The 15,820-nt window shown below is 36.4% G+C and overlaps 1 protein-coding gene across 3 annotated transcripts in view; it reads right to left on the reverse strand.

Moving 5' to 3' along the window:
- Positions 1 to 15,820, reverse strand: part of NELL2 (neural EGFL like 2) — a 404,650-nt gene that overhangs the window by 196,255 nt on the left and 192,575 nt on the right. For all 3 annotated transcript variants that reach the window (XM_047868431.1, XM_047868430.1, XM_047868429.1), the window contains exon 11: positions 4,238 to 4,329. In XM_047868431.1, the coding sequence (XP_047724387.1) occupies positions 4,238 to 4,329 (92 nt within the window). The remainder of the gene's footprint in view (positions 1 to 4,237; positions 4,330 to 15,820) is intronic.

Here is a 15,820-nt window from a genome sequence, read left to right on the forward strand (position 1 = left end):
TAAAATTTTACTCCTGACAACTTTGCACAGGTCACAGGCTCACTCACAAATTAACATTAAATCATAATTGGAAATCCTTTAAAATGGATAAGCAGCTCTTGGAATAGGAGCATACTACATTGCAGCCATATAAACAATTTGTCAAACATCTAGGGAATCCTGGAAATTTCTTTTAGTTTTACAACACATTTGCACATCCAGATGACAACTGTGGTACAAATACAGCTTAAATTAGATCAGAAGCTCACTGTGAAAAATAAATAAATCAATAAGTAAAAACTGAGCCGTTTCAATATCCTCTTTCAAAGTTTTCCAAACCGTTATGAAGAGATTCTCACAGGCGATTTTGGTATAGAGAAAAAGAAGGCAGAATTTGGTTGGCTTCTGTACTGTCAACCTCCTATCTCTTAAGAACAAAGAGATATAGTCATCAACTATAGCAGCATATAAGTAATAAAATAACTGTTGCAACTTGTAGGCTTCCATTTTAATACTGTTCAAAAGCTTAGTTAGATTTTTAGATGTCATTTCTATTAAGTACTACTCTTACAGAAGAAGTACTCATTTCAACATCTCTTCCTGTAGTATCTATAAAAAAGAGATTATAATGATTTGAAAATGATCCTATTAAGAAAATGGACAGACCATACAACCCTGTAATTCTACTTCTGGGTTTTTTTCCTCAAAAAAAACCCGAAAACACTAATTCAAAAAGACATATGCGGGGCGCCTGGGTGGCGCAGTCGGTTAAGCGTCCGACTTCAGCCAGGTCACTATCTCGCGGTCCGTGAGTTCGAGCCCCGCGTCGGGCTCTGGGCTGATGGCTCAGAGCCTGGAGCCTGTTTCCGATTCTGTGTCTCCCTCTCTCTCTGCCCCTCCCCCGTTCATGCTCTGTCTCTCTCTGTCCCAAAAATAAATAAAAAACGTTGAAAAAAAAAAATTAAAAAAAAAAAAAAGACATATGCACCCTGATGCTTACTGCAGCATTATTTACAATAGTCAAAATATGGAAGCAAAATAAGTGTACATTGATAGATGAATGGATAAAGAAGATGTGAGACAGACAGACAGACAATGGACTATTACTTAGCCATAAAAAAGAATGAAATCTTGCCATTCATGACAACATGGTCGGACCTAGAGAATATGGTGCTAAGTGAAACGTCAGACAGAAAAGACACACCATATGATTTCCCTCACATGTGGAACCTAAAAACAAAATAAACAAAAACAGAAATAGACTAATACAGAAAACAAACTGGTGGTTGCTAGAACAGAGGGGGTCAGGGGATGGGCAAAATAGTTAAAGGAGATTAAGAGGTACAAATTTCTAGTTATAACATAAATAAGTCGCATGGGTGAAAAATACAGCATAAGGAATACAGTCAATAATATTGTAATAACATTGTATGAGGACAGATGATAACTACACTTATCGTGGTGAACATTTCATAGTATATATAATTGTCAAATCACTATGTTACATACCTGAAACTAATATGATAGTACATGTCAACTACACTTACCAAGAAGAGAAAATAGTAGGAGACATGTATACAGAGGTGTCAAATGCTAGTCTTCCTTTGGTTTGACAATAATGTCCACTTTGGGAATCTTATTTTCAGAACCATAATGTTTTCTGGGATTAACTATTAAAGTCATAGACGCCCAGGACATACTTTCAAGGCCACAAAACTGAAAATACAGGAACAAAGACTAACCTTGACAGCCCAGAAAACAAAAGCTTGAGAAAGCTGTCAATTATGTAAAGGTATAAATACAGAAACTACAGGGCCCAAAGGGAGAAGAAACAATGGAAGTTCTTAGTGTAAAGAGTTTAGTCAAGGACTACAGAAATTTATGATAATCTGGTACAGCTGTGCCGTACAATCAATAGCCACTAGCTACATGGGGCACTTGAATACTGTAAACATAAAATACAAGATTTGAAGAATTAGTATGACAAAATAATGTGCAGTATTTCATCAATAATTTTGATTACATATTAAATGCTAATATTTTGGATATATGGGGTTAAATATAGAAAAATTAGCCTAATAAAAATGATTATTTGTGGCTTATATATTTCTATTGGACAGCACAACATTAGAGGGTAGGAAATGATGCCTTTTGTTTGAGCAAATAAAAGGTAACATTTAGGGTGCATGGGCGGCTCAGTCGGTTAAGCGCCTGACTTTGGCTCAGGTCATGATCTCATGGTTCATGGGTTCGAGCCCCGCGTCGGGCTCTGTGCTGACAGCTCAGAGCCTGGAGCCTGCTTCGGATTCTGTGTCTCCCTCTCTCTCTGCCCCTCCCCTGCTCTCACTCTGTCTCTATCAAAAATGAATAAATGTTAAAAAAAATTTTTTTAAAGGTAACATTTGTCCATTCACTCAGTATTTACTTTCAGAGTATAGGCATTTCCAGAGTTGTTTATATACAGACTTCTCAATAACCCAATTTAAATGAAATTATTTTATAGCTATCTTAAAATCAAATTGGCAACAATTTCAGTAACTTTCTAAGCCATAATTATCAGTATTATAAAACACAGTGATCAGATGAAAAGAATACACACGCATGCACACACACACACACACACACACACACACACACAAACACACTGAGAAGTTTCAAATGCCTCAAGATTTTTAAATTTAGAGCTGATGTTTCAAAGTTAGAATTTACCAGTAGAAACCAGCTGAGAAACATTTTCTACTTTCCTTGAAGTAACTTTTCTCCAATTCCCTTTTCTTTATTTGGAATTACTAGATCTCAAAGTCTTCCAATCCTTGTATTTATAGTGGGACCTACTTCACTCAAAACAGTGTTGGGTGTAGGGATGCTAACAGGGGGAAATCCATCTTAAAATACAGGGTTGGGGTGCCTGGGTGGCTCAGTCGGTTAAGTGTCTGACTCGACATCGGCTCATGTCATGATCTCACAGTTAGTGGGTTGAAGCCCAATGTCGGGCTCTGCACTGGCAGCATGGAACATGTTTGGGATTCTCTCTCTCTCTCTCTCTCTCTCTGCCCCTTCTCTGTTCTTTCTCTCTCTCTTTCTCTCTCCCCCTCTCTCTCTCTCTCTCAAAATAAATAAATAAACTTAAAAAATTAAAAAAAAAAGACATACAGGATCAGTACTTCATGTTAATGTCCATACACCTTAGCTCCCTTGTCTTTAAGATGGGGACCTATACACTACAGGAAAGCCAGCTTAAAGCCAAAAGAAGTGGCTAAAGTACATTATAATGGGAATGAAGAAATCAGACCTCTCATTCTGGAAATCAAATCTGTCACAGTCTTGCCTCTTTTATGTTTCCTCCTTGCTTATCCCAGAGGACTTCTAACCTAAGATGCATGAAGTATATAGCTGGCTTCTTTCAATTTATCTTGGCAAAATTCTTAGGATTTTCCTTTCCCTAACACTGAATAATCATATACATGCTCACAGTTTATCAGTGGTGCCAACAGCATCTTCATTTTCTAGATAATCTGTGCATACTAAATCACCCCCAAAAAACATGTACAGGAAGCATTTAAAGAAAAAAATTAAGGATCAAATGTAAAGGGAACCCTAAGGCAGATACTGTATATGCAGTTTCCTTCAGCTGGAATATCGCTTGAAATATAACCTTATGTCAAGAAATATAACATTATAAAAAAGCAAAAATGAAAAGTTTTATGAAACCCTATTTACTTTTTCAGATAGTAGGTCAAACAGCAGTGATAAAAAGAATGACGTTTGCTTCAGAAGCATACTTAAGACCATGGCAGTAAATTTATAAAGAATTCCCCTTCTAATCACTTAAAATATTCTTACCAAAGGGATTAAGAACAGTATCAGTCTTAGCTGCATCCAAAGCTAATTTTAATTAGGTAATTTTTATGATTTTCCACTCAACTAAGTGATATTTGCCACATGGGTCAAAAACCATGAGTGACAACAGGCTGAGTCTAACTTTATCTACATTTTCTTCACAGGAGGGAGTTGGAATTTGGAAAAATAAGACAACTTCATAAAACGTGAATTGGACAAAACAGCATTTTTTTGTTTACTGGGAAAATTATTTTACAGCCATTCATTTATATGTTTGCAAAAATAATGAGAATTTCTATTTGAATTATAATTATTATCTTAATTTTTTTCTTTGCCTTAGAGGTTTTCAAGATATTACAAGGGTGAAGTTCTACAGAAATATTCACTGAGTTTACATAATAAAGAGGAGTTTCCTTACCTTACATTCATAGAGAACACACACTCCAGAAGAGGAATAAACTGTATTTCTTTCTCCTTCAAAGTAGGTCCGTCCTTGAAACTGGCATATTGCTTTGGAATAAAAAATACATATATATTTATTTTTAATTTTTCTTTTGGAAAAATAGTTGGGAGGTGTTCATATCATATTTCACATGGTCTTAATGGCTGAATGACCAAAAACCTAAATTCAATCTAAACATAAGGCATATGTAGGATCCAGTTATTGTTATGTCCATTAAGTTCAGAGAGTAAAGTAAGGAACAAAAAGATAAGGACAATGACAAATCAGAAGTAGACTCTGAAAACACGAGAGTTGACTCATGCCTGCTAGATGATGTTCCGCTTAGGGGATATCAAGCAGGTGCTTGAAGCAGCTACAAATCATGGCAAAATACAAATATGAGAAAAGTGCGTTTTTTATATACCATCACAGAATTCTAAAATAAAATTTTAAAGGCAGCTATTTTAACTTCTGCACATAAAGTTTTATATTTTATGGGTTAGCACTATTTAATTTGTAAATGTATGTAGGTTAGGGCACCCTACTTAGGATGCTGAAAAATCTTAATCTAGGTCTGCTTTGTTTCCATCACAGTTAGCTAAAATGTTACTAGAACTTCAGTGTCAATAGGAAAAAATTTGTAATTAGTGAAAATACATAGAAATTACCAAATTTTTGAGACTTCCAAAATACTTTCAATTCATATAAACGTTTCGTCAACAGAAATTGCTTGTTTTGAAATGAAGGTTTCATACCAGTTATGTTAATTCATCACCTAGAGACAGCTACCCTGGAGCTAATGAAACCAAACTTTCAGAAACCCGCTGTGGCTTAAACCCCTTTATCAGACTCTGAACTAACTTTTGTTTTTGCAATTATATATTGTTTTTCTTTTCTTTTCTTTTTTCTTTTTTGATAGGGCACTCAATACTGTGGATGCTATGGAGCTCCATAAATTCTAGAAAAAGACCAGTGGAATGGATCATCTGATAAGAAAAGATTCCAGCAGTTTGTTGGCCTTGTTTATTAAATCCAATTTTTAATTTTAACTATACAGACTTTACAAAATGGATGTGTACATTTTCTTTTAATTCCTTTGCGTGAATTTGAAGAAAGTCTCTCTTCATAATTCACATATCCCTATAACCTTTAAAAGTATCAAGTTATTTTAGCACTTTGCTTTAATAAATATGATTTTTGCATCATTATTGTAAAAGAGTACCAAGTTGCCTATAATTGGTAACAAAGAAATTAGATAAATTTTATTAATATTAAATATATACATGGTTGTACAAATACTCATTTAAAATGTAAAGCAACCTACATCTTCAGTGAAAACTTAACCAATTATTTAGAAGCTGCACATTTAATGGAAAGCATTTGTGTTGTTAAAATGCTATCTTCAACTGATCCCCTTACTCAGCTTTTCACTACATAATATATTTCACTACATAATTTCACTACATAATATATACCACCAGTGAATTGATTTTGAATTTTTGGAGCATGCTAGAAAAGAATATAACTTACTTGCATAAATTATGTGACTTAAAGGCTGGCCAAAGCTTACACACTTAGGAAAATTCAAAATGAAACTAGAGAGGTGTCAGTTGTATACTATCTGTCATATTATGAATTAAAATAGCATGTGCATTTACTTACAGAACCTGATTGACTGTAAGATATATCTGTTCAACATATAATTTTTAACTGTGCTTTTTTTCTTATGAGATCCAGTAACCTCAAGACACCAAGTTCTGACCTAGTGTGTGTGCAATGATACTTAATAAGTACCACATTTTGTATGATCACGAGAAAAAATAAAACCTCCTTACTTCTATTAAGTACTTGCCATTTGAAGGTTTCTAAGCCTATTTTATTATATGACTTGATAACTGCAGCCTATTCAAGTCCAAGGGTATGTTGGGAAAAAAATGATATTCCAAGTCTTAGAACAGAAGGGAAAGGAAACTGTAAAAAACACAAGGGTAAGTTCTCTGTATACAAAGTCTTATGATAATTTAATATTCATGTAGAGCAGATGCAGCTTCTGTTGTAAACTCTTAATTCAAAAGACTCAAATAGGCACCTTGTGGGACAATAGGGCACCAAATGGAGCCTGGCAAAGGGAGAAAGTCCAATAATGAATGAGATCACAATTGCTTCATTTCCTTTCAAGCAACGAGCACAAACAGGGTGAACTTGGCTTAGGGAGAACCCAAAGTGAGTGATTTTTGCCTTCTTTATTGATCAGTTGCTGTGGCCTTACCTAGTAAGGCCATCATGGTATATATATTTTCCCGGGTTCTTTAGCGGAAAAATGTTAAGAAACTTAGAAATTTTATAATCTTTCCTAAAACTACTTCAAGGAATCCTGGAAAAGCCATGAGGAAGTCTCTGGGACTTAGGAATAAGTTGAAGGAGTAAAAGTCATATTAATTTATTAATACATTTAACAGATATGTACTGAGCTTTTAGTGTATGCCAGGCAGTCTGCTAGGTAACTAAAACTCAGAGAGGAATGAGACATGATGCATGCCCTTACTATTCAGTAGGGCAGACAGACTCATCCACAGCTAACTATAATAAAAGACAAATTGAAGTCCTATACTTGAGAAATTCACAAGTTATATGTAAACACAGGAGACTGAGTGGTGAACTTCTGCAAGAGGACAAAAGGAAACAAATGGGCTGGTGAAGGACTCAAGACTGGCAATAGCGGGAAGTTATCACCACCATAGGGCTGAGGAACAAGGGCAGGGACTGGGTTTTACTGGAGCCTAGTCTGGGTCAGCATTATGGGGAAGAGATGCCTAGAGGGAACCATAACCAAGAGAGACACAGCTATTGCCAGAAATGCTGCCTCGTGCAGGGAAGGAACAGGGAAGAAATGTGGCCAACTCTCTCTCCTCCTGCCCTCTAATTTCCTGCCAGTGCATCCCATTGGCAAAGCCTATCCAAAGCCTATTGGCAAGGATACCAAGGCAATGCAGCAGGCTCCTGGGGCACAGAGTAGGGCAGGGAAGGAGAGGGAATGGAAGTGGGATAATGAGGCACCCGGGAATGACCAGCAACCAGCACACGTGGCTATCATATTAATTCACTTTCAACCATGAAGAGGTCTCATTTACAAGGGTAGCTTGCTTAGAAAAGCATGAGAGAGTGGAACAGAGAGCAAATAAATTTGAAGAGAAAAATAGAGACATTTAAAAAATATGCAGATCCACTTTAAGGAAAAATGAGGTAGCTTCTCAAAATGAGGTCCATAGGCAAGCAGAAGGCAAGATGAAGGAACTAAGTAAGCTCTGGAGAAATCAAGTGTCAAAAGAGAGGTGGGAAAGCAGATGAGGGCTATGCCTGGATTTTGACCAAGGCCAGCCCCTGCAAGCATTAGAGACAGAGCTTTGGAGATCATAATCACTGTGGCTACCACAATACTGTAAAAAAAAAAAAAAAAAAAGAAAAAAAGAAAAAAAGAAAAGAAAAGAAAAGAAAAAAGAAAACAACTCTAGAATTCCTAACTGAACTGTATCTGGCTGCTTACTCTTCCCCAATAGAGCATGAAGTAATAGAAACCACTTCCATAAAACAACAAAGGAATGATCATTTTGCTGCATTGATTTCTTTAATTCAATTGCATTCACGTGTTCAAATCAGAGACTTCATTCTTTGCTGGCTTTGGGGTGTGTGTGTGTGTGTGTGTGTGTGTGTGTATACACATATAGCATTAAGGTTCTTGTGACATAACTCTGGATTCTTACATTCCAAATTATTTGCCAGCTTCAAGTAGAATTTTATCAATAAGGCTACATTTTTCATATATCTATGCTAAGTGCTTTATAGTGTATATTACATGCATATTTTTAAGATCAGAAGTTTGGAGGAAGATGGATATTCATTCATTCATATAGGCCTATCACCTTGCAGACTAAGAAGCTAGGCCCCCATGAAAACACTGCAACTACTCTTAAGTTATTAATATTAACCAATTTCAAATGCATATTTCCTGTGACCCTCGTATATGCTGCTGTTTGAATAACTCCAAGGGAACAGCATTCATATCATGGCTTATGTGAATTATGTCACCCAGAATTATCCCACGCACTGCCTATTCAGCCATAGGTGGGGACATTAATTAGAACTTGGGGAAAGTCAAGAGAATGATGTAACAAATGGTCACATGTTTTACCAAGGCTATATTAAACATTACTAATTACATAATTACTAGCACTGTACTTATGAGAGAATCTGCAAAAGCAAGTGAATTATTTTCACTTTATTTCCCCCCCCCATTTTAACAATTAAAAAGAAACAGGAAGACAAGAACTAGTACAGATGCACATTTGAAAGTCATTAGTTGTAAAAAGTGAACACAAGTTTTATGAAACAGATTGAGAAATGGATAAGTGAAAGAAGCCAATAAAACTCTCAAAGTCCTAAGTCACACATTAAAATCCCGATTTACTGGTCATTAATGCAGAGAGAAAATGCAGATCCCTCTAATGAGATTAAAATCAACTTCTGCCAACCTCTGTAGAAAAAATGATCCAAATTTACCTAAAATATATTTTAGAATAGGGGCACCTGGGTGGCTCAGTTGGTTAAGCGTCCGATTTCGGCTCAGGTCATGATCTCGCAGTTTCTGAGTTCAAGCCCCATGTTGGGCTCTGTGCTGACGGCTCAGAGCCTGAAGCCTGCTTCAGACTCTGTGTGTTTCTCTCTCTCTCTCTCTCTCTCTCTGCCCCTCCCCTATTTGTGCTCTGTCTCTCTCTTTTTCAAAAATAAACATTAAAAAATCTTAAAAATATTTTAGAATATAAAAACTGAAAGAATGTATCATATTTCACTTCTAAATATTTCCTTGCTCACTATTTATTTAGCTTTTCCTTTTTGTTACTAGATTGACATATAGGAGTCTACTTTAAAATTCCCAGTTGGTATCAACACCTTTAAAAATGATCCAATACAAAATAAAAGTTACAAAAAAAATAAATAAATAAAACAAAACAAAACAAAACAAAAAGGGGCACCTGGGTGGCTCAGTCGGTTAAGCGTCCGACTTCGGCTCAGGTCATGATCTCATGATCCGTGAGTTCGAGCCCCACGTCGGGCTCTGTGCTGACAGCTCAGAGCCTGGAGCCTGCTTCAGATTCTGTGTCTCCCTCTGTCTCTAACCCTCCCCCATTCATGCTCTGTCTCTCTCTGTCTCAAAAATAAATAAACATTAAAAAAAAATAAAAATTAAAAAAAACCAACAAAATAAAAGTTACAGATACCAAGAAGAAAACCAGCATAATTCACTTAGATGAGAAATGAGACTTCTGATTTCTTTAAACTTCTCTTTGAAAACACCAGGTATCAGCGGTCTTTAGATTGTTTAAGCTGTCTATTCAGGGCAGAGTTGTATAAAGTAGTGGTTTTTATAAGGTTTTCTTTGAAATCTTGATCTCCTCTGGGAGGACTCTGAAACATCCCATGTATAATGCCAGTTATCTATTCTGGGCCAACATGATAGTTATTTGTTGGTGATATACAAATCAAAGCTGCTGGATGAGAAAGTATCTCATTAACTATAATTATGTATATTTGTATTTTTACTATAGCTATTTAAAAAGAATGTACCATAAATGCATTCACGAGGCAGGCTAAGGTTCTATGGAGTCAAGCAAAAATAAAATGTAAAAGCGTTTCAGTGTTCTTCAAAGACTCCATTCAGCCATGCTGCATTTCTCCAGCCCACAATCTTCTTTTTGTCATCTGGACTCACTTGGAGTCCTTTCTTAACAATAGGGTTGTAATGAAAGTCTTGAGCACTGACTGCTAAAATTAATTTTTCCCTCTTCTACAACGCTTAAATCTCTATTAGAGCACTGAACACACTTTTCCTTTTCTGTTCTAGTTACTTACACACTTTTTTAAATCTTTCCTACATAAGGACAGGGACAGTGTCTTATTTGTCTTTGGATCTTATTCAGCACCCGGCACTGGCCTTGCATAATAAACTCTACGGGTTTGTTGAATTTCTTGGTAAGTTCTCTTCCAGCTTACCGTTTGATGAAAAGCCTGAAAACAAGTGCATTGGACCTCTTTGATCTTCACACTTCTCTTTACATTTGGCCTTATCCTTTGATTTTGCCTCTTTCTCATATTCTATAAATCGAGTCTCACAGAAGTATTTTGCCCTTTTTGTGAAATGGCAGCTTGCTTTCCACTGCAACGGAGCTGAAGCGTCTGAAAGGAGAGCAGCTCTGCCTACCAGCCAATGAAAGAACAGCTGGCTCCTGCCAGAGCAGTAACTTGTTAACGTGAAGAATACCAGGTAACATGTATGACCGAAGTCAGCGTGGACACTTTGATGACAGAACTTCTCCTTCCTCTCCATAAAGCCAATTTTTAGGAGCCAATGCTATTTAAGATGATCAGAATTTCAGAGGGTTTAAATAATTCACAAATTCATTAATTATACATGATCGCGTCCTTTAACTAAATCTCATTAATTGTTTGGGAATTTAGTTGTTTGCAAAACTAATATTAGAGTTTAGGAAATGAGATCCTGAGAGTAGTCGTGCAACCCTCCTGTCCTGTTTTATATATATCATGTCCTTGGGCTTCTAAAGGATCAGAGAGCGTTTCTCCTAGGGGGCCTTAATTTAGGTCAGTAGCCTATTCTTCCAAAAAGAGAACGACCCTGAAACACCATAAATCTAGCAGTAGTGAGGGGTTAGGAGGCAAAGGATAAAAATAACTACCAGAATAGAACAAAAGCAAAAATTCTAGCACCCTGTCCAAATCAGCCTTTGGGTTACAGGGCTATATACTGGGAAAACAAGAATGGGATATTTGAAGATAATAGAAAAAGGTCAAGTGTATAGCTGGAAGGAAGGAGTCAGTGCTTTTTTCTCTAATTTAATTTTACCAATTTAAATTGCAAGTGACATATATTCTGAACTTCATTTCATTTAGGTAGCTTTACTCTTGATCCTGGCTTAAATACCATACAATGGAGTCTTTTAAAAAGACACTGTAATCAATTCATTTAGTCTTCTGGGGATAAGAAAAATAAATGTAATGAGCAGAGGTAAAACTTGGAGAAAAATATAGAATTTGCATCAGTACACGCAAACTGTGAAAATGACGGCATGAATACACATGAGGCAACAGGTTTTATCACTTTACAAAGAAAACATAATGTAAACTATAATAAGGAAAAGTTCACACATTGTCAGTTTCAAAGCCAGGACTAGAATTCATCTGACAGTCCTTCTGTGTATCTTTCCTTACCACCAAACATCCAGTGAACTCAGTCAAAACTTGAACACCTAATCTTTGGTTTAACTTTCGGGAAAACATTTTTCCAGATGACTGACACCTTTGAGATACATGTTGTTTCAATATTATAGTGAGGAGATGTTGAACATAAATGCTTTGTGTGTTGTAAAGCAGGACCCTTTTCATATAAACCACACATCTGTGCTCAATTAAGAGATTACGAGTAAAGACCCTGAAACAGGGATTGTGCAGTCTTAACCTCTTGTGTACACACAAAACAAAGAGGCAAAGTGTTGAGGGGGGTAGCTCTTTAAGGAGGACATATTTTAAACGCAGTTTTCTGAGAGGTGTATTAATAACTCCTTTCATAATGTGAAGAATATGAGCCAAGGGAATAGGAGAAACTCAAGGTTAAAGGGAGCCAACTCCATGTACCAGAAATGCAGAAGAGGCAGCACAATGAGGAAGAAGGAGGGAGTAGAGGAAGCAGCAGAGGACAGAAACATTTAAAAGTATACTTGAGATGGAGCAGGAGAAAGGAAAGCAGAAAGCAACAAAATGCTAAACTAGAGAAACAAAATATTTTCAGAAAGAGTTTTGCAGCAAGAAAGGCAACACCTGGTGGAAAGGAGGATTTATGGTAACCTACTGTCTGCCAAGGGCTGTACTAGGCAGATGCCTTCCTGTCTCCCAGCTGCATTTAGCCAAGGATGGGAAACAGATGAGCACAGGCACAAGTAACTCCATGCAACTCTGAGGTAGTGTGGGAACAGAAAGGGAGAACAACGTCTTATAAGAGCATAACTTGAAATGCTTCTCAGTGGAGAAGCATGCAAAAATCAGCACTGAAATGTTTTAATATGATTTAAGTCAGGGTAAGAGTACTCATGATACATTCAGAGAATAAAATAGAATAATAATCATAATAATATACTTAGTACCCAGATCCTAATGGACATCTACTCAGGATACCTATATAAACTGGAACTGATTTATTATAAATTGATTTTGTAACCAATTTATATGCTCCCAACCTGCTAGGCCAACAGGTCTCAACTGTGGATGCATATTAAAATCACTTGAAGAACATTAAAACTCTATGCCCCAGCTGCATGCCAGACCAATTACAAAGAATCTCTAAGTGTAGGACCTGGCCGCTTTTATTTTTTTTAATGTTTATTTATTTTTGACAGAGACAGAGACAGAATGTGAGTGGGTTAGGGGCAGAGAGAGAGGGAGACAAAGAAGCAGAAGCAGGCTCCAGGCTCTGAGCTGTCAGCACAGAGCCCGACACAGGGCTCAAACTCACGAGCTGTGAGATCATGACCTGAGCCGAAGTCGACGCTCAACCGACTGAGCCACCCAGGTGCCCCTAGGCCTCTTTATTTTTAAAAGCTGTCCAGACACAGCTAAGCTTGAAAACTATTTTGCTATGCAGACAAAAACAACAACAACAACACCAACCAAAAAAAAAAAAAAAACTCGGAAAGAGAATAATACAATTAATATTCAAATAGGACAGTCACACAGATATTCAGTAGAAGCCTTTTTACCCTATGTTATTTGGATAGTTATTTGGTCCCTTGTTTGAAAGAAATCAGTTAACGTGAGAAGTCACAGACAACAATACATACGTACCCTAAACATTGTAATTTAAAACACAAACCCAAGGTTTTGAAGTACAACATATTTCTTTAGTATAGATTCTTTGATTGTGCTTCATTGCATACTTGGTTATATAAATAAAACAGGACTACCTATAATTTCTAATTTTTTTAAGTGGACTAAGATCCTTGCCAAGCAATCTAAAGAGGGATCATTCTAATCCTATTCCACAATATTTTACAGTTGCCTTACTGACATCTAATTGAAGAGTATATTTTTTAGTAGTTTGAGTTTAGCAGCTTTTTTCAAAGCACTCAACTCAATTTTTATTTAAAGAAAACATTTCTTTTCACATTCATATTTCACTGATTTATATATTATATATTACTTACAGCAATTCAATAATATTACAATTGCAAGACAAATACAACTGACATAAACAGGTTTGGTAACACCTACCTCTTCATTAGCATGAGAATCATGTTTGGGAGCATAAGTGTACAGACTTAACCCCAAGTTCAGTTGATTTGTTTTTTTCAACAAAGCCAGTGGAAATTGTGGATGAGTGCTTCTCACTTCATCTGGAGATCCTATTTAAGTGAAGATCCTGATTGGGTAATTCTGGGGTAGGGGCTGAGATTCTGCGCGTGTAACCTGCCTCTAGGTGATACAGATGCAGCTAGTCCAGTGATCACAGTTTGAGCAGCAAAATTGTAGATCACTATTAACCCTGCTTGCATATAAGAATCACCTAAGAAGATTATTGAAAATACCAACGTGTGGAACCCAGACCAATTAAATCAGAATCTCTAGGAGAGTGGCCTGGGCATCAGTGGTTTTTAAGAGCATCCAGGTGATTCCAATGTATGATCAGGGTTGCGAATCACTGTATAGATTAACCCAACTAGTCAATTCAGTGGGATTTCAATTCAAATCTCCATCTTGGACAACATCAGAGAGTGACTCACAGTATGTTACTATAAGAATCTGGCCCAAACTATTTTATTCTTACACTATAATTAAGGATAACATCAGAAACCTACAGCTCTATTTCCAGTGGTTTTTCTTAACTTCTAAATAATTTACTTATGCTTATAACTTCAAAAAAAGTAATAAAAGTCATGGAAGCGGAGGACAAGGGAGAGGACGAAGGGTGGGAAGGACAGAGGCTGAAAGGGAGACGGAATTCAAGTACACTGTAAGACTCGAGATGGAGCCTAATTAAATACAGCTGTGCTTGTATTTTGGGACAAAATATTTGTTGAAATACATTTTCCTATTTTCAGACAATTTTCCTCATTTAGGAAGCTAATTAAGTAAAATTTTCTACAGCTATGCTAAATGAAACATGGAGGTTAAAATGTTAACTACATTAAGTCTGGAAATAAGAATTCAATTACCCCCAAACTTAAAACACTTCTCAAACACTTGTCAAAATCTGATTACATTCCTTGCAAAAGCCTCTGGAATTAAGAAGTGAAAGAGCTTCCAATAATCTTTCATGCCTCAAAGATGCTATCATGTGTATTGCTATATTCCTCCTCACCACCATGTATTTAGAAGGAAATTATGGAAATGTTCATTCTCATTCACTCACTCACTCAATACTTAAGTAGCTACTATATGCCAGACACTGTGCTAAGCACTGCAAACAGCAGAGAACAGACACAGATCTTTCCCTTACAGAATCTGCAATATAGAGTGAGACCCAAGGATGGGTAACCAGGCAAATAATAATAAGTCAGGTAACACTAAGAAAACAAACAAGAGTCTGAGGTACTGAATAACTAGTAGGCCATTTTGGATTAGTCAGAGAATACCTCTGGACAGAGATAAAATTTTAACTGAGACCAAAGGCTGAGAGAAGCTAATAGGGGAAGAGTGATAGAAAAAAAATTTCCAGGCAAAGGTGGAAATTAACTTGGCTTATTTTAGAAACTGAATGAATTTCAGGATGGAATTTTCTACTTATCTATTATTACTGAATTCTAGACTGTTTCTACTGTGGTCATATGGTATATCCTGTATAATTTCAATTCTTTGAAATTTGTGGAAATGAACTTCATCATCCACTATAATCAGTATCTTAAATGTTTTATGGGTACTTAAAGGAATATGTAAACTGCACTTTGGGAGCATAATGGTCTATATACGTTTATTAGGTTTGGATTAAGTATATTCAAGTGATCTGCATCCTTAATGATTTTTTTGTGTGTTTGTATTCTGTCAATTACCACAACTTCGCTCTATGGATTCATCTATCATTCTTTGTAGTTTTGTCAATTTTGTATCATATATGTTAAGGCTATATTACTAGGGATATACAAATAAAATTTCAAATTGCAATTTAAAGTGCTATGTCTTGTGATTTGAAATTTTATCATTATGAAATTACTCTAGTAATAATTTTTGCCTTGTGTGGGGAATAAGCTTAGATATTCCCTGGGCTTACACCAATGGCATAAGGAATTACAAAGCCATAGGATGCTCACACCCAAGCGTGGGTAAACAAGATAAGCACTCCAGAATAAAACAGGGAGGGGCAAGGGCCCCCAGAATAGAGACGGAGGGGCAGAAGCCCCAGAATAGAGAGGGGCTCAAAGGCCCCCAATACAAAGGTATATGAGGTAAGCAAGATTAGGCATTTGGGGCAAAAGTGCCCCCCAATTTAGTATTATAGCAGAA

Source organism: Prionailurus viverrinus, chromosome B4 (assembly GCF_022837055.1).
Source record: "Prionailurus viverrinus isolate Anna chromosome B4, UM_Priviv_1.0, whole genome shotgun sequence".
NCBI classification, from domain to species: Eukaryota; Metazoa; Chordata; class Mammalia; order Carnivora; family Felidae; genus Prionailurus; species Prionailurus viverrinus.